This window comes from Heterodontus francisci, chromosome 4 (genome assembly GCF_036365525.1).
Source record: "Heterodontus francisci isolate sHetFra1 chromosome 4, sHetFra1.hap1, whole genome shotgun sequence".
NCBI lineage: Eukaryota > Metazoa > Chordata > Chondrichthyes > Heterodontiformes > Heterodontidae > Heterodontus > Heterodontus francisci.
In genome coordinates, this window is record NC_090374.1 from 45,035,387 (window position 1) to 45,055,688 (window position 20,302).

Sequence of the window (20,302 nt, forward strand, 5' to 3'; positions counted from 1 at the left end):
CTCTATCTAAACCTGTCGCCTATTTTCTAAGGGTCTGTATCTCTTTACTTCCTGCCCATTCATGTATCTGTCTAGATACATCTTAAAAGACGCTATCGTGCCCGTGTCTACCACCTCCGCTGGCAGTGCGTTCCATGCACCCACCACCCTCTGCGTAAAGAACTTTCCACGCATATCCCCCCTAAACTTTTCCCCTTTCACTTTGAACTCGTGTCCCCTGGTAATTGAATCCCCCACTCTGGGGAAAAAGCTTCTTGCTATCCACCCTATCTATACCTCTCATGATTTTGTACACCTCAATCAGGTCCCCCCTCAACCTCCGCCTTTCTAATGAAAATAATCCTAATCTACTCAACCTCTCTTCATAGCTAGCGCCCTCCATACCAGGCAACATCCTGGTGAACCTCCTCTGCACCCTCTCCAAAGCATCCACATCCTCTTGGTAATGTGGCGACCAGAACTGCACGCAGTATTCCAAATGTGGCCGAACCAAAGTCCTATACAACTGTAACATGATCTGCCAACTCTTGTACTCAATACTCCGTCCGATGAAGGAAAGCATGCCGTATGCCTTCTTGACCACTCTATTGACCTGCGTTGCCACCTTCAGGGAACAATGGACCTGAACACCCAAATCTCTCTGTATATCAATTTTCCCCAGGACTTTTCCATTTTCTGTATAGTTCACTCTTGAATTGGATCTTCCAAAATGCATCACCTCGCATTTGCCCTGATTGAACTCCATCTGCCATTTCTCTGCCCAACTCTCCAGTCTATCTATATTCTGCTGTATTCTCTGACAGTCCCCTTCACTATCTGCTACTCCACCGATCTTAGTGTCGTCTGCAAACTTGCTAATCAGACCACCTATACTTTCCTCCAAATCATTTATGTATATCACAAACAACAGTGGTCCCAGCACGGATCCCTGTGGAACACCACTGGTCACACGTCTCCATTTTGAGAAACTCCCATCCACTGCTACTCTCTGTCTCCTGTTGCCCAGCCAGTTCTTTATCCATCTAGCTAGTACACCTTGGACCCCATGCGCCTTCACTTTCTCCATCAGCCTACCATGGGGAACCTTATCAAACGCCTTACTGAAGTCCATGTATATGACATCTACAGCCCTTCCCTCATCAATCAACTTTGTCACTTCCTCAAAGAATTCTATTAAGTTGGTAAGACATGACCTTCCCTGCACAAAACCATGTTGCCTATCACTGATAAGCCCATTTTCTTCCAGATGGGAATAGATCCTATCCCTCAGTATCTTCTCCAGCAGCTTCCCTACCACTGACGTCAGGCTCACCGGTCTATAATTACCTGGATTATCCCTGCTACCCTTCTTAAACAAGGGGACAACATTAGCAATTCTCCAGTCCTCCGGGACCTCACCCGTGTTTAAGGATGTTGCAAAGATATCTGTTAAGGCCCCAACTATTTCCTCTCGCTTCCCACAGTAACCTGGGATAGATCCCATCCGGACTGGGGACTTGTCCACCTTAATGCCTTTTAGAATACCCAACACTTCCTCCCTCCTTATGCTGTCTTGACCTAGAGTAATCAAACATCTGTCCCTAACCTCAACATCCGTCATGTCCCTCTCCTCGGTGAATACCGATGCAAAGTACTCGTTTAGAATCTCACCCATTTTCTCTGACTCCACGCATAACTTTCCTCCTTTGTCTTTGAGTGGGCCAATCCTTTTCTCTAGTTACCCTCTTGCTCCTTATATATGAATAAAAGGCTTTGGAATTTTCCTTAACCCTGTTTGCTAAAGATATTTCATGACCCCTTTTAGCCCTCTTAATTCCTCGTTTCAGATTGCGCCTACAATCCTGATATTCTTTCAAAGCTTCGTCTTTCTTCAGCCGCCTAGACCTTTATGTGTGCTTCCTTTTTCCTCTTAGCTAGTCTCACAATTTCACCTGTCATCCATGGTTCCCTAATCTAGCCATTTCTACCCCTCATTTTCACAGGAACATGTCTCTCCTGCACGCTAATCAACCTCTCTTTAAAAGCCTCCCACATATCAAATGTGGATTTACCTTCAAACAGCTGCTCCCAATCTACATTCCCCAGTTCCTGCCGAATTTTGGTATTGTTGGCCTTCCCCCAATTTAGCACTCTTCCTTTAGGACCACTCTCGTCTTTGTCCATGAGTATTCTAAAACTTACGGAATTGTGATCACTATTCCCAAAGTAGTCCCCTACTGAAACGTCAACCACCTGGCCCGGCTCATTCCCCAACACCAGGTCTAGTATGGCCCCTTCCCGAGTTGGACTATTTACATACTGCTCTAGAAAACCCTCCTGGATGCTCCTTACAAATTCTGCTCCATCTAGACCTCTAACACTAAGTGAATCCCAGTCAATGTTGGGAAAATTAAAATCTCCCTGTTGCTCCTACATCTTTCCATAATCTGTTTACATATTTGTACCTCTATCTCACGCTCGCTGTTGGGAGGCCTGTAGTACAGCCCCAACATTGTTACCGCACCCTTCCTATTTCTGAGTTCTGCCCATATTGCCTCACAGCTCGAGTCCTCCATAGTGCCTTCCTTCAGCACAGCTGTGATATCCTCTTTGACCAGTAATGCAACTCCTCCACCCCTTTTACCTCCCTCTCTATCCCGTCTGAAGCATCGGTATCCTGGGATATTTAGTTGCCAATCATGCCCTTCCCTAAACCAAGTCTCAGTAATAGCAATAACATCATACTCCCAGGTACTAATCCAAGCCCTAAGTTCATCTGCCTTACCTACTACACTTCTTGCATTAAAACAAATACACCTCAGACCACCAGTCCCTTTGCTTTCATCATCTGCTCCCTGCCTACTCTTTCCCTTAGTCACGCTGACTTCATTATCTAGTTCCTTACAGGCTTTAGTTACTACCTCCTTACTGTCCACTGACCTCATTTGGTTCCCATCCCCCTGCCACATTAGTTTAAACCCTCCCCAACAGCGTTAGCAAAAGCACCCCCAAAGACATTGGTTCCAGTCCGGCCCAGGTGTAGACCGTCCAATTTGTAATAGTCCCACCTCCCCCCAGAACCGGTCCCAATGTCCCAAAAATCTGAACCCCTCCCTCCTGCACCATCTCTCAAGCCACGCATTCATCCTGACTATTCGTTCATTTCTACTCTGACTATCACGTGGCACTGGTAGCAATCCTGAGATTACTACCTCTGAGGTCCTACTTTTTAACTTGGCTCCTAACTTCCTAAATTCTGCTTGTAGGACCTCATCCCGTTTTTTACCTATATCATTGGTGCCTATGTGCACAACGACAACTGGCTGTTCACCCTCCCCCTTCAGAATGTTCTGCAGCCGATCTGAGACATCCCTGACCCGTGCACCTGGGAGGCAACATACCAGGTGCCTTCCCCTGGTGAGCCATCTCCCTCAACAGTATCCAAAACGGTATACCTGTTGTGGAGGGAGATGACCGCAGGGGACACCTGCGCTGCCTTCCTGCTCTTTCTCTGCCTTTTGGTCACCCATTCCCTTTCTCCCTCAGCAATCCTAATCTGCGGTATGACCAATTCGCTAAACGTGCTATCCACGACCTATCAGAAACGGCCCAAATATATAGGGTTTTACTTACCCAGCAGCCCCCTGGTCTCCGCTGAAAACAAAAGGAAATTAAGTTTACTTTAAACTGACCTTCCCAGCTGCTCACTCGCTCGCACTCTCTGCTCCCGATAAAGCTGCTGTTTCTTGGGTAACAGGATTGGTCTAAAATATAAATGTTAGTTTTGAGATTTATGTTTGTGATTGCAGTAAACGCAATGTATAATAGCAAGGAATTTTTAAAAAATATTTTAATCTGCATTTATGGATTATATAATTTTTTTTTTGTAATGCAATCAGGTGACAGCCGCTTTAAAAGATGTTGGTGTCAACAACTTGTCAGTTCAGGTGGAGAAGGAGTCGTACTTCCTGCATATGTCAGGCCTAAGTACAGGTTTCCAGGACATCCTCGCTATGACGCAACAAATGGAAGCTGTAAAATATATAAAAGATGGTACTTATATCATGTGAGCAAACCCAAAAACACATCTCCTGGAAGCTACAGAAAGGGAGCGACGACACTTCAGCATACCAAGAATTTTATATAAATATTTATTTTAAGAAAAACTGCAGAATTGTACACATTATATATTGATTTGGAACAGTTTTCTTAATTTTTTTCCCTGATGTAGATTAGTGAACAGAAATTCGAACAAAAGACCTGAACTGTCAATAACTATAAAATAGACAATTTTAACATTAAATATATTGTGCATAAAGTATATTCTCAATGTATATTAATCGGATGTTGACCTGATGTTTACATTTCAGCTGTAAGTATTAGATTTATAATTTCCTTTATGTGCATGATGGTATGTCATGGAAAGATTGCATGGGTGTTCTAAATTACTTCAGAAAACACAGAACCACATAGAAACTCCAAATATTTGAATGAGATTTGTGTTTATTTTTAAAATTGTGTTCAGTTTTTGTTCTGTTTAGAATTGGCTTTGTTAATGATGGACCAACAATTAACTGGTGCTACAGGTTTTATAGAGTCATAGAGTTATGCAGCACAGAAACAGGCCCTTTTGCCCATCGTGTCTGTGCCAGCCATCAAGCACCTAACTATTCTTGTCCCATTTTCCATTTGTTTATATTTTGCATATATATATGTCATGCACATCCTGTGGATTTTTTTTCTATTACTGTGAACTAATGACTGTTGAAAATACTGAGCCGTCTCTTCCATAAAGGTGTTTGGAAAAGTAAAAAAAAACTAACCATTCTACAGAATTCAGTAAGGATACTTTTCTTTACCGTCAATAGGATTCCACTGCCTGGGTAAATACGGTTCTAAATGTTTGGGTTTTTTTTCCTCTCGATCTAAGCTAGCATTGGACGGTTGGGACAGTCGGGTTCACTGATATCGCTTCTTGACGAACCTGCTAAAGTTGCACTTTGGTAACCAAGGAAGTGAGGCTCTTGGGCTAAGTTTCCCATTTTACTCCTTTTCCCAGGTGACCTAGTCAAAGCTGGCAGAATCACTCCCTGCAGAAACCAGATTTTAACTTGGATCTCCTATTTAAGAGTCCAGTCTTTTCATCTCGTTCTAAGTGTTACGACCAGGTGAGAAAGGGGTCGAGGGGTTCCCTCTCAGCCTTTTCCTGGTTTAACCGTAACAAAGTTTAATTTTTAAAACTGTTTTAGCTACACCCCCCCCCCCCCCCCCCCCACCCCGCGAATCCTTGTTCACCGCTTTCCAATTGTATGGCAAAGAAATCAATTAGACAGGTTGTCTTAGCTTTAAACAAGAAAGGTGGAAGTTTATTAATCTTGAACTGTAATTTGGTTAACGACTATGAATATGCAACGCGGCCATGCTAGCATGCATACGCGATAAACACACGCGGATAGAGATAGAAAAAGTAGAAAGCATAAAGGTGAAAAGTTTGAGGCAGTAGCTGGGTGTATTTAGAGTCCTTTGAGTTCAGTGTGGAGTCTTTGGTTGCCGGTAAGTCTTACTGTTCGTTGGGGCCCAGTACACGCTTTAACTTGTTTCTATGCAGGTGTCTTTTCTCTCTTGAGGTTTAAGTAACTTCATTGGGTCCGGAGGTTTGTGAGAAAGTGAGAGAGAACCAGCCAGGAGAGGGGCTCTCTTGTTCCGGGTTCAGTTGCAATCTCCAGTCTGTCTTCAAACTATCCTGTGAGCACAATTCAAAACCAGCAGGTTAGTCATGTGACTAACCCCTTATTTGGGAACAACCGTTCCTGCAGTTTGTGGATTTCAAAGCTCTCGGTGGGGGGATGTAGTGCTGTCTCTTAAACCGACAACATGTGGATCACCATTGCCCTGACCAATCTCTGTTAATTGAATTAGTGAGCACTTCCCATTGTCTTTCCAGGCACTGTCTCTTAGTATGAAAATGTCCTCCAGCCAAATGTCTGGTGATCTCTTTAAACAAGTCATTTCTTCACTCTAGCAACAGTGTAAAATTAATGTTCATGTGATGAACATTAATATGCCTCATTCTTGGCAGGTGGGAGTCTTCATGACACAAAGATAACCATGGAGAAAGGTTCTCTTTAAACCAAGTTATTTGAACTATCAAAGTTTAATATGGGAACTGCCAATTAATACATTCTTTGTAACATTTGATAGGACACTAAGCCATATTCAGTAGCAACTACAATATAGCAATCTTTTAAATGTGTTTCGGAAATATAGAACCATCTTTTTTATGAACCAAGGTATTAAACGCCCTTCTATTCACTTTGCCCTATTTTGAGGTCCCAAGTGGGACAGCAATGCAAAAACTACGAAGTAAAATTGGGTTACAGTAAATTATTGGATTGCTTGATATTTCCCAATATTTAGCCAATTACATCGAATATACAGCACAGCACCAGACCATGTGGCCCAACTAGCCCATGTTATCATTGATGCTCCAATCAAGCCTCCTTCCTTATGTAACTATTAACATAACCCTGTATTCCCTTCGCCCCTCATATGCTTATCTTGCTTCCCCTTAAATGCATCCATACTATTCACCTCACCCATTCCCTGTGGTAGCGAGTTCCACATTCTTACCATTCTCTGGGTAGAGAAGTTTCTTCTGAATTTCCTATTTGATTTCTTGGTATTTATCTTATATTGATGGCCTCTAGTTTTGCTCTTTTTCACAAGTGGTACGTGCTCTTCTCCATTTACCCTCAAGTTCATGCAAAAGGAAAGGTAGGGGTAGGTACCTGCATTGGAATGAAACAAGAAAAGGCATTGAACCTCCATATGAGCGTCAGAATTGTCATTGTTTCTTTGATACAGATTAATTTTGGGCAGACTCTAAAATGACATGTAATTTTACATCTCTACAATATATTAAATATATTCTAGAAAGAGTTAGATATAGTTCTTAGGGTTAAAGGGATCAAGGGATATGGGGAGAAAGTGGGAACAGGGTACTGAGTTTGGGTGATCAGCCACGATCGTATTGAATGGCGGTGCAAGCTCGAAGGGCCGAATGGCGTACTCCTGCTCATATTAGTAACAGAAAAATAGGGTCAGAATTGACAATCCTACAAGTTTGAAACGTGCTGAAAATTATCCCTTAAACCTTGATCAATGTCTATTGTGGGGGGAAATTGGGGATTGTAAATATCAATAGCACAGCTTGGTACTTTTCCCTTTGCATTGGTGCGAGAAAAGTCTATGAAGGAATACTATATATGAGCTCTGGTTGAAGCTGGCTTGATGGCCCAATTGCTGTTTTCTTTAGAAATATATTTGTCCCACAGTTATGATTGGGTCATATTTTAATAGAGCTTATCTTATATTTTATTTCATGTCCTTTTTCTCCAAAGTAAATGGTGTTTAGACGGTTTGATGGTTTCAAAATAATCAGCATGATCTGTCTAATTGTGTCAGCACTAAGTGATATGATTCTTTTAAGGTCAGTTGCGAAGAGTGATGGGATCATCTCAATCTATTAGTGTCATATATGGATGCACTAATGCACTGATAATGCAACGATTGAGCTGAATGTAATAAATAATTTACTTTAAAAAATTAATCAAACTTTCAGAAAATGTATTTAAGGCATGCTTTTAAAGAGAAAAAAAACAAAAATGGTATACGTACAGGAACCTTTCTTAGAAAACAAGGGCAATTATCTATAATTCCATAAAACTGTTGCATCTAGTGATATTTCAAGCAGTGAATAAGATATCCTGAAAGTCACAGTTTCAATCCTCAGCTGTTTTTTTTCTTTATATATTTTATGTCGAGGGGGCCTTTATTCCTCAGGCCCCCTTTATATACATATTTTAAAAGTAACTTCATGAAAGACAGATAAATAAACAAAAAACTCAAATTAAAATGCCATTCTCGGTGTCGGCATTGCACTCCAGTCCCTGCGGTGCCCACCAGTCGCGGAAGGCCTCAAGCATACCGGCGGACACTGCATGCTCCTTCTCCAGGGACACCCGGGCGTGAACGTAACCACGGAAGAGGGCCAGGCAATCGGGGAGGACGGACCCCCGCAATCTTCAGCTGTTGAGTTAGCTGCCAGAACATGGTTGTTTTAATTGGCCTTGGTGGTGGGTGGGGGTGGAGAAATTGGCCATTATTCATGCTCCTAATTGCCATCTATCAGTTCTTTCTGGAAATACCCACGTGCAAACTCCAATTCGGGATTAGACCAGGTTTCATGATTATACCTGCCCACTGTCAAATAGTTTGCAATTAAGACGCATGAGTAGTGGCTTCTACCACTCGTAACCAGAAGTCAGCACGCAGTTTAGACATAAGATTCATGTTTACATTAGATCCAGGATGAGCTACAGTAGATTTTAATGAATTAAAAGCAGGTATTGAATCTATTTAATACTTCACCATCTAGTGCAGGCTGCTCTGTACTGTGGGCAGTAATAGCTGCAAAATAGTGCTATATATTAGATTTCCAGAAGGCATGTGATAAGGTGCCACATCAAAGGTTATTGCAGAAGATAAAAGCTCGTGGTGTAGGGGGTAACTGACATGGATAAAAGATTGACTAGCTAACAGGAAAGAATAGGCATAAATGGGTCATTTTCTGGTTAGCAAGCTGTAACAAGTAGTGTGCCACAGGGATCAGTGCTGGGGCCTCAACTTTTTACAATTTATACAAATGACTTGGATGAAGGGACTGAAGGTATGGTTGCTAAATTTGCTGATGACGCAGATAGATAGGAAAGTGATTTGTGAAGAGGACATAAGGGAGCTACAAAGGGATAATAGATAGGTTAAGTGAGTGGGCAAAGACTTGGCAAGTGGAGTATAATGTGGGAAAGTGAAATTGTCAACTTGGGCAGGAAGAATAAAAAAGCATATCTAAATGATGAGATTGCAAAGCCCTGAGTTGCAGAAGAATCTGGGTGTCCTAGTTCATGAATTGCATAAGGTTAGTATGCAGGTACAGCACGTAATTAGGAAAGCTAATAGAATGTTATCGTTTATCGCAAGGGGAATTGAATACAAAAGTAGGGAGGTTATGCTTCAGCTATACAGGGCATTGGTGAGACCACTTCTGGAGTACTGTGTACAGTACAGGTCTCCTTATTTAAGGAAGAATGTAAATGCGTTGGAGGCAGTACAGAGAAGATTTATTAGACTAGTGGAATGGGTGGGCTGTCTTATGAGGAAAGATTGGACAGGCTTGTATCCACTGGAATTTAGAAGAGTAACAGGCGACTTGATTGAAACATAAGATCCTGGGGGGTCTTGACAGGGTGGATGTGAAAAGGATGTTCCCCCTTGTGGGAGAATCTAGAACTAGGGATCACTGTTTAAAAATAAGGGGTCGCCTATTTAAGATGGATGAGAACTTTTTATTTATTTAGAGATACAGCACTGAAACAGGCCCTTCGGCCCACCGAGTCTGTGCCAACCAAAAATCACCCATTTATATTTCTGAGGGTCGTGAGTCTTTGGAATTCTCTTCCTCAAAAGGCAGTGGAAGCAGTCTTTAAATATTTTTAAGGCAGAGGTAGATAGATTCTTCATAAGCAAGGGGGTGGAAGGTTATCGGGTAGGTGAAAATGTGGATTAATCCATTTAGCCATGAATTTATTGAATGGCAGAGCAGGCTCGAATGGCAGAGCAGGCTCGAAGGGCTGAGTGGCCTACTCCTACTCCTAATTTGTATGTTCGTATTAACCAAACAGAAGCTTTGTTTTTTAAAGACAATGTTGTCCAATCCATTTTCCTGCATCACAGGAACCATTATGTTTTCTTGGGTGAACGGGACAATTTCAAAATTTTTGAATGACATAAAACTTGAAAGTATTGTGAACTGTGAGGAAGATAGTGGTAAACTTCAAGGGGATATAGGTTGGTAGAAAGAGTGGATGAAATTTAATGTAGAAAAATGTGAAGTGAGAGGAGAGGCAAAATAAATTAAAGGATACCCTGTGAGTATATGTGCACAAATCATTGAAAGTTGCAAGGCAAGTTGAGAAAGTGGTTAATAAAGCATATGGGATCCTGGGCTCTATAAATAGGGGCACAGAGTACAAAAACAAGGAAGTTATGATAAACCTGTATAAAACATTAGTTCAGCCTTAACTGGAGTATTGTGCACCACACTTCTGGAAGGATGTGAAGACATTAGCAAGGGTGTAGAAAAGATTTGTGAGAATGGTTCCAGGGTTGAGGAACTTCAATTACATAGGTTGGAGAAATTGTGTCTGTTTTTGGAGAAAAGGAGATTTAATAGAGGTGTTCAAAATCATGAGTGGTCTGGGCAGAGTAGTTAGGAAAAAACTGTTCCTATTGGTCAAAGGATTCAGAACCAGAGGACATTGATTTAAGGTGATTGGCAAAAGAAACAACAACAAAATGAGGAAAGTCCTTCACAGTGAGGGGTACGGATCTGAAACGCACTGCCTGAGCATGTGGTGGAGACAGATTCAATCGAGGCATTCAAAAGAAAGCTGGATAATTAACTGAAGAGAAAAAATTTGCAGGGCTCCATGGAAAAGGCAGGGGAGTGGGACATGGTGAGTTGCTCTTGCAGAGGGGGCACAGACATGACAGGCTGCATGGCCTCCTCCTATGCTGTAACCATTCTATGATTCAGTGCTGACCATTATGCTTGAGACGTCTTCATTAAAGAGGCCATGACTGAAATCTGCCAAATGTTGCAGCCACAATTGCAACTTCAGACCAGGGCAAGGATTGCAATGGCTGTGCCTTTCGAGGTGACCATTGTTCTTTTTATATGTCTGGCTCCTTCCAGCCTGTTAATGGAGATACAGGCAATATCCCACAGTTTGCAGTGCACTGCTGCATGAGGGAGGTCACTGAAGTTCTCCACACAGAGAGAGAGCTTCATCTCATTCCCTTTTACCAGAAATTAGCTGGCAGTGAGCATGCTGATTTGTTTGGATTGCAGGCTTCCCCATGGTGCAGGGTTCCGTTGACTGTACACACATTGCTTTGCATGCTCCTCCTGAAATATGCCAAAGGAATTCCATTCCCTCAACTTGCAGCTAGTTTGTGACCACAGACACAGCATTATGCACTATGCTGTCAGTCGTCATGATTGCTTCATTCTGTACCAGCCGAATTAGCCTCACTACAGCAAGTCAAAGGCTAACTAATGGACAAGAAGTGTTATCCGTTCATAACTGGACTCCAGTGAAGAACCCATGCACAGCAGGCCTACAATGCTCGGAATTCACCAGCCATAGAAAATAATCGTGGGTGGAGGCCATTTCCAGGTCCCAACCTTGCTGGTGTCTGACGCCGCATGGCATTGTGATCTTGCAGGAGGCACCCAATTAACAGGCTGCCTCAGTGTTCACTGTCCAATTAAGGACAGTGGGTGGGACTGCAATGAGAGCCTGCAGCAAAAGACAGCCAGCAATCCCTTCTGAAGAGCTGAGGCAGGTAGGTGAGCACAGTTGAGACTTCAGATGGCCATGGACAACAATTTCAAGCAGCTCTGGCGTCGAAGCCCCAGCTTCAGATTGCCCATCATGGTCTGGGCTGGCTGACTGACGGACAACAGCAACGGGAGTGACAGGGGTGGGAGTATGAATTCTGTCACAGAATTGCTACAGTGCAGAAGGAGGCTATTCAGCCCATCATATATGCACCAGCTCTCCTAATGAGCATTTTACCTAGTGCCACTACCCTGCCTTCTTTCTGTAACCCTGCACATTCTTCGTTTTCATATAACCGTCTAATTCCCTTTTGAATGCTTCAATTGAACCTGCCTCCACCACACTCTCAGACCTTAACCACTCGCGTGAAAAAGTTTTTCTTGTCTCTTTTGCTTCTTTTACCAATTATTTTAAATCTGTGCCCTCTTGTTTTGATCCTTTCACGAATGGGAACAGTTTCTCCCTATCTACTCTGTCTAGACACCTTGTGATTTTGAATACCTCAATCAAATCTTCTCTCAGCCTTCAAGAAAAACAGTTCGAACTTCTCCACACTATCTTCGTCACATGGCGTTATAGTGGGGGACTTTAATTAGAAGAACATAGACTGTGATAGTAGTAGTGTAAAAAGCAGTGAGAGGCAAGAGTTCTTATAGTGTGTTTGGAAACTTTTCTACAGCAGTATATTTCTAGTCCCATGAGAAAGGAGGCACTGCTAAACCTGGTTCTTGGGAATGAGGTGGGCCAAGTGGATCAAGTGTCAGTCGGAAAACATTTAGGTGGCAATGATCTTTGCATCATAAGGTTTAGGCTAACTATGGAAAAGGACAAACAACAATTGAGAGTAAGAATAATTAACTGGGGAAAGCCGACTTCACATAACACAAGTGGCAGGCAATGACGATCTCCAACAAGAGAGAATCTAACCATCTCCCCTTGACATTCAATGGCATTACGATCACTGAATTCCCTCACTATCAACATCCTGGGAGTTAACATTGACCAGAAACTGAACTGGAGTAGCCATATAAATATAGTGGCTACAGGAGCAGTTTAGAGACTAGGAATCCTGCAGTGAGTAATGCACCTCCTGACTCCCCAAAGTCTGTCCACCATCTATAAAGCACAAGTCAGGTGTGTGATGGAATACTCTTCGCTTGCCTGGGTGGGTGCAGCTGCAACAACACTCCAGAAGCTCAACACCATCCAGGACAAAGCAGCCCGCTTAATTGCCACCCCATCCACAGCCATTCACTACCGACGCACGGTGGCAGCAGTATGTACCATCTACAAGATGCACTGCAGCAATGCACCAAGGCTCCTTTGACAGCACCTTCCAAACCAGCAACCTCTGCCACCTAGAAGGACATATGCAGTAGATGCATGGGAACACCACCATCTGCAAGTTACCCTCTAAGCCACATACCAGCCTGATTTGGAACTGTATCACCGTTCCTTCACTGTCGCTGGGTCAAAACTCTGGAACTCCCTTCCTAACAGCACTGTGAATGTACTTACCCTACATGGACTGCAGCAGTTCAAGAAGGCAGCTCACCACCACCTTCTCAAGGGCAATTAGGGATGGGCAATAAATGCTGGCCTTGCCAGAGTCTCCCACATCTCATTAACAAATTTTTTAAAAATGGGGTAAGAACGGATCAGGGACGAATAAAACCGTAATTGAACAATGGGCTACCTTCAAAGAAGAGATAATTCGGGCATGGTCAACGTATGTTCCCTTGAAGGGGAAAGGTAGGGTAAACAAATCCAGAGTTCCCTGGATGACAAAAGAGATAAAGATTAAGATAACAAAGAAAAAGTGTGCTTGCAACAGATTCCAGGTAGAAAATACCATTGAGAACCAGGCTGAATACAAAAGGTTCAGAGGGGAAGTGAAAAAGCAAATAAGAGTAGCAAAGGATGAAAAGAGCTGGCCAAAAAGGAAATCTCAAAGTTTTCTGTAGACATATAAATAGTTAAATGGTGATAAGAGGAGTGGGGCCGATTCAGGACCAAAAAGGGGATTTGCGCATGGAGGCAGAGGGCACAGCTGAGATATGAAATGAATACTTTGCATCTGTCTTACAAAGGAAGAAGATGTAATGCAGGCAATTGTGAAAGAGGAGGTATTTCGGGCACTAGAAGGGCTTAAAATTGATAAGGAGGAGTATTGGATAGGCCGTCTGTACTTAAAGTGGATAAGACACCAGGACTATAAAAGATGCATCCAAGGATACTGAGAGAAGTGAGAGTGGAAATTGCAGAGGCACTGGCCATAATTTTTCAGTCTTCCTTAGACTCGGGGGTGGTGACAGGGGACTGGAGAATTGCATACGTTACACCCTTGTTCAAAAAAGGGTATAAAGATAAGCCCAGCAACTACAGGCCAGTCAGTTTAACTTCGTTGGTGGGAAAATTCTAGAAAGAATGTGCTGAATTTTACCAGCCCCTCGGCACTGTGGGTTGTGGCAGGGGGGCCTGTAAAATTCATTGGGGAGAGGCCCGCCTCGACCCCTGACGTCAAGAAGGGCCACCGCATATTACCGGCAGCGGGGGGACCTCAGTGTGGCCACCCCCTGCCACTTGGCAGTATAGCCTTCATCTAAATATATAAATAAAGAATAATGTTATGTAAATTGACCTACCTGCCAGCGGCGGCCGTCCCATGCTGATCTTACTGCTGCCGAACGCAGCTCGTGCGCCTTCGGAACGCTATGGAGTTCCAAGGTGAAGATTTTCATGGCAGGAGGGGTGGGGAAGCAGGGAAAACCATTTTAATTAGCGTTGGGGATGGTGGGAAGGGGTTTAAGGGTAAATGTTAGAAGGTTGGGGGGGGAATGTTCAGGTAGGGAATAAAGTAAATTTTGTTAATAAGGGCCAATTAAAAGACCATTGAGGGGGTTGTTAAATAAATCAGGACTACATTAACATTAAAAATTAAAATCTGCTAAGGCCTTAAAACCCTTTAAAAATGGCGCCTGCGCGGTGACGCTGTTGCCGGGGCCACAGCAGCCGTCCTCTCTATGTCATCGGGGGCAGCCGCCTCGCCCCCTCTATTTAGATCAGCCCCCACACGTAATATCGCGGGGACTGTGCAGCGGCACTTCCATATCGGAAGGCCGCCACTCTCACAGTGTGCCCCCGCAGAGCATGCCACACTAATAAAATCCAGCCCAGTAATTCGGGACAAAATTAATAGTCACATGGACAAATGCGGGTTAATTAACGAAAGCCAGCATGGATTTCTGAAGGGAAAATCATGTTTAACTAATTTGTTGGAGTTTTTTGAAGAGGTAACAGAGAGGGTTGATGAGGGCAATGCTGTTGATATGGTGTACATGGACTTCCAAAAGGTATTTGATACAGTACTGTACAACAGATTTGTGAGCAAAGTTATAGCTTATGGAATAAACAGGACAGTAGCAACATAGATACGGAATTGACTGAGTGACAGGAAACAAAGAATAGTAGTTAATGGATGTTTTTCAAGCTGGAAGAGGGTTCATAGTGGAGGTCCCCGGGGTCAGTGTTGGGACCCTTGCTTTTCCTGATATATGTTTTAATGACCTTGGTGTACAGGGCACAATTTCAAAGTTTGCGGACGATATGAAATTTGGAATTGAAGGTGGTAGGACAGGTTGAGAGAGCGGTTAATAAAGCGTACAGTATCCTGGGTTTTATTAATAGGGGCATAGAGTACAAGAGCAAGGAGGTGATGTTGAACTTGCAAAGGACACTGGTACAGCTTCAACTGGAGAATTGTATCCAGTTCTGGGCACCACACTTTAGGAAAGTTGTGAAGGCATTAGAGGGGGTGCAGAAAACATTCAAGAGAATGGTTCCAGGGATGAGGAACTTCAGTTATGAAGATAGATTGGAGAAGTTGGGACTGTTTTTCTTGAAGAGAAGGCTGAGAGGAGATTTGATAAAGGTATTCAAAATCATGAGGGGTCTGGACAGAGTAGATAGGGAGAAATTGTTCCCACTTGTGAAAGGATCGCGAATAAGAGGACACAGATTTAAAATAATTGGTAAAAGCAACATGAGGAAAAGCTTTTCCATGCAACAAGTGGTTAAGGTCTGGAATGCACTGCCTGAGAGTGTGGTGGAGGCAGATTCAATTGAAGCATTCAAAAGGGAATTAAACTGTTATATAAAAAGGAAGAATGTGCAGGGTTACGGGGAAAAGGCAGAGTAGTGGCACTAGGTGAATTGCTCATTCAGAGAGCTAATGCAGACACGATGGGCTGAATGGTCTCCTTCTGCACTGTAGCAATTCTGTGATTCTGCGAATTCTATGACTCTGTTAAATTCACTGACCAAATTTATTTTTGCTATGAAAAGCCATACCTAGTAGCCCGAAGAACATGTTGAACATTCCCTCCATTCAAGATGAATTGACATCTTTTAGTTTCTCCCAGCACTTATCAACTTTCTATTCTACCCTGCAAACACTGTCAACACGAAGGAAAAATAAAACGATCAATATTTAATCAGTGCCTATTTACATTGCAAATGTGATCCAAGCCCTTAGTGATACTATAAGATGAACTTGTCCTACTTCATAACCTAAGGCTTTGTTTAAATCTTCCCAATGAGAAGAAGAACAGTGCTGCTGCATTGAGCAGCTCTGTTAGGATGGTTGTGGGCTTGATCAATGGGTGCAGGGTGATGAGTTTGTTCTACAACAGCTGGAGCCACATTTTGACAATATAGCACCTGCAATTCATCAATGCCTTGAGAGGCTTGGGTGTGTGGGTATGGGACCACAATGAGAGGCAGCCAACTGGAAGACTCCAGTCATTCCATTGCTTTCCGTATGTTCATAAATCCCTCACAGAGAAATGGAGTGAAATTAGAGGTGCACACCTGCAAACACACAGAAACTGCTGCAAGCTGCTCTGGCAAGTGGAAAGGATGCACATAATATCTTCTACTCCTACATTAACTCCCATCTGAAGTTAGACCCAATAGGATATCATAGCTATTACAGAAACATGGCTCAAGGAGGGATAGGAATGGCAGCTCAACGGTCCTGGTTAGAGGGTTTTCAGACGTGGAAGGGAGGGGGATAAGAAAGGAGGGTGAGTGGCATTTTTGGTCAGGGAAACTATTACAGCTGTGAGGAGGGATGATATGTTGGAAGGTTCATCAAATGGATCTTATGGATTGAGCTAAGGAACAAAAAAGGGGCAATCACACTGTTGGAAGTGTACTATAGACCCCCAAACAGTCAGAGGGAGCTAGAAGAGCAGATATGCAGGCAAATCTCTGAGAAGTGCAAGAACAATAGGGCAGTAATAGCAGGGGATTTTAACTACCCCAATATTAACTAGGATAGCTTTAGTGTGAAAGGAATTGAGGGAGCAGAATTCTTGAGGTGCATTCAGGAGAACATTTTTGCTCAGTATGTTGCAGGTCCACAGAATCACAGAATAATATAGTGCAGAAGAGGCCCTTCGGCCCATCAAGTCTGCACCGATGCATTAAAGACACCTGACCTGTCTCCCTAATCCCATTTGCCAGCACTTGGTCCATAGCCTTGAATGTTATGATGTGCCAAGTGCTCATCCAGGTACTTTTTAAAGGATGTGAGGCAACCTGCCTCTACCACACTCCCAGGCAGTGCATTCCAGACCGTCACCAGCCTCTGGGTAAAAAGGTCCTTCCTCAAATCCCCCTCCCACCCCGCACCTTAAACTTGTGACCCCCGTAACTGACCCTTCAACTAAGGGGAACAGCTGCTCCCTATCCACCCTGTCCATGCCCCTCATAATCTTGTACACCTCGATCAGGTCACCCCTCAGTCTTCTCTGCTCCAGCAAAAACAACCCAAGCCTATCCAAACTCTCTTCATAGCTTAAATATTCCATCCCAGGCAACATCCTGGCGAATTGGCTCTGCACCCCCTCCATTGCAATCACATCCGTCCGATAATGTGGCGACCAGAATTGCACACAGTACTCCAGATGTGGCCTTACCAAAGTTCTACACAACCCCAACATGACCTCCCTTCTTTTGTAACCTATGCCTCGATTGATAAAGGCAAATGTCCCATATGCCTTTTCACCACCCTATTAACCTGCCCTTCTACCTTCAGAGGTCTATGGACAAACACGCCAAGGTCCCTTTGTTAGAGCAAAGAACAGTACGGCACAAGAACAGGCCATTCGGCCCTCCAAGCCTGCGCCGATCTTGATGCCTGCCGAAACTAACACCTTCTGCACTTCCGGGGCCCATATCCCTCTATTCCCTTCCTATTCCCTTCCTATTCATATATTTGTCAAGATGTCTCTTAAACGTCGCTATCGTATCTGCTTCCACCACCTCCCCTGGCAGCAAGTTCCAGGCACTCACCACCCTCTGTGTAAAAAAACTTGCCTCACACATCCCCTCTAAACTTTGCCCCTCACACCTTAAACCTATGTCCCCTAGTAACTGACTCTTCCACCCTGGGAAAAAGCTTCTGACTATCCACTCTGTCCATGCCGCTCATAACTTTGTAAACCTCTGTCATGTCGCCCCTCCACCTCCGTCGTTCCAGTGAAAACAATCCGAGTTTTTCCAACCTCTCCTCATAGCTAATGCCCTCCAGACCAGGCAACATCCTGGTAAACTTCCTCTGTACCCTCTCCAAAGCCTCCACGTCCTTCTGGTAGTGTGGCGACCAGAATTGCACGCAATATTCTAAGTGTGGCCTAACTAAGGTTCTGTACAGCTGCAACATGACTTGCCAATTTTTATACTCTATGCCCCGACCGATGAAGGCAAGCATGCCGTATGCCTTCTTGACTACCTTATCCACCTGCGTTGCCACTTTCAGTGACCTGTGGACCTGTACGCCCAGATCTCTCTGCCTGTCAATACTCCTAAGGGTTCTGCCATTTACTGTATACCTCCCACCTGCATTAGACCTTCCAAAATGCATTACCTCACATTTGTCCGGATTAAACTCCATCTGCCATTTCTCCGCCCAAGTCTCCAGCCGATCTATATCCTGCTGTATCCTCTGACAATCCTCATCATTATCCGCAACTCCACCAACCTTTGTGTCGTCCGCAAACTTACTAATCAGACCAGCTACATTTCCCTCCAAATCATTTATATATACTACAAACAGCAAAGGTCCCAGCACTGATCCCTGCGGAACACCACTAGTCACATCCCTCCATTCAGAAAAACACCCATCCAGTGTTACCCTCTGTCTTCTGTGACCGAGCCAGTTCTGTATCCATCTTGCCAGCTCACCTCTGATCCTGTGTGACTTCACCTTTTGCACCAGTCTGCCATGCGGAACCTTGTCAAATGCTTTACTAAAGTCCATATAGATAACATCCACTGCCGTTCCTTCATCAATCATCTTCGTCACTTCCTCAAAAAACTCAATCAAATTAGTAAGACACGACCTCCCCTTCACAAAACCATGCTGTCTCTCGCTAATAAGTTCATTTGTTTCCAAATGGGAGTAAATCCTGTCCCAAATAATCCTCTCTAATAGTTTCCCTACCACTGAAGTAAGGCTCACCGGCCTATAATTTCCTGGATTATCCTTGCCACCCTTCTTAAACAAAGGAACAACATTGGCTATTCTCCAATCCTCTGGGACCTCACCTGTAGCCAATGAGGATGCAAAGATTTCTGTCAAGGCCCCAGCAATTTCTTCCCTTGCCTCCCTCAGTATTCTAGGGTAGATCCCATAAGGCCCTGGGGACTTATCTACCTTAATGCTTTGCAAGACACCCAACACCTCCTCCTTTTTGATAATGAGATGACTGAGACTATCTGCACTCCCTTCCCTAGGCTCATCATCCACCAAGTCCTTCTCCTTGGTGAATACTGATGCAAAGTACTCATTTAGCACCTCGCCCATTTCCTCTGGCTCCACGCATAGATTCCCATCTCTGTCCTTGAGTGGGCCAACTCTTTCCCTGGTTACCCTTTTGCTCTTTATATATGTATAAAAAGCCTTGGGATTTTCCTTAACCCTGTTTGCTAATGATTTTTCATGACCCCTTTTAGCCCTCCTAACTCCTTGCTTAAAGAACAAAGAACAAAGAAAATTACAGCACAGGAACAGGCCCTTCGGCCCTCCAAGCCTGCGCCGATCCAGATCATCTATCGAAACATGTCGCCTATTTTCTAAGGGTCTGTATCTCTTTGCTTCCTGCCCATTCATGTATCTGTCTAGATACACCTTAAAAGACGCTATCGTGTTCGCATATACCACCTCCGCTGGCAACGCGTTCCAGGCACCCACCACCCTCTGCATAAAGAACTTTCCACGCCTATCCCCCCTAAACTTTTCCCCTCTCACTTTGAACTCGTGACCCCTAGTATTTGAATCCCCCACTCTGGGAAAAAGCTTCTTGCTATCCACCCTGTCTATACCTCTCATGATTTTGTACACCTCAATCAGGTCCCCCCTCAACCTCCACCTTTCTAATGAAAATAATCCTAATCTACTCAACCTCTCTTCATAGCTAGCGCCCTCCATACCAGGCAACATCCTGGTGAACTTCCTCTGCACCCTCTCAAAGCATCTACATCCTTTTGGTAATGTGGCGACCAGAACTGCACGCAGTATTCCAAATGTGGCCGAACCAAAGTCCTATACAACTGTAACATGACCTGCCAACTCTTGCACTTAATACCCCGTCCGATCAAGGAAAGCATGCCGTATGCCTTCTTGACCACTCTATTTACCTGCGTTGCCACCTTCAGGGAACAATGGATCTGAACACCCAAATCTCTCTGTACATCAATTTTCCCCAGGACTTTTCCATTTTCTGTATAGTTCACTCTTGAATTGGATCTTCCAAAATGCATCACCTCGCATTTATCCTGATTGAACTCCATCTGCC

The 20,302-nt window shown here is 43.8% G+C and overlaps 1 protein-coding gene across 1 annotated transcript in view; it reads left to right on the forward strand.

The window, feature by feature from the left end:
* Positions 1–7,798, forward strand: part of slc30a5 (solute carrier family 30 member 5) — an 82,261-nt gene extending 74,463 nt beyond the window's left edge. Inside the window, exon 16 of the mRNA XM_068029444.1 lies at positions 3,879–7,798. Coding sequence (XP_067885545.1) covers positions 3,879–4,049 — 171 coding nt within the window. The 3' untranslated portion in view covers positions 4,050–7,798. The remainder of the gene's footprint in view (positions 1–3,878) is intronic.
* Positions 7,799–20,302: the final 12,504 nt, after the last annotated feature.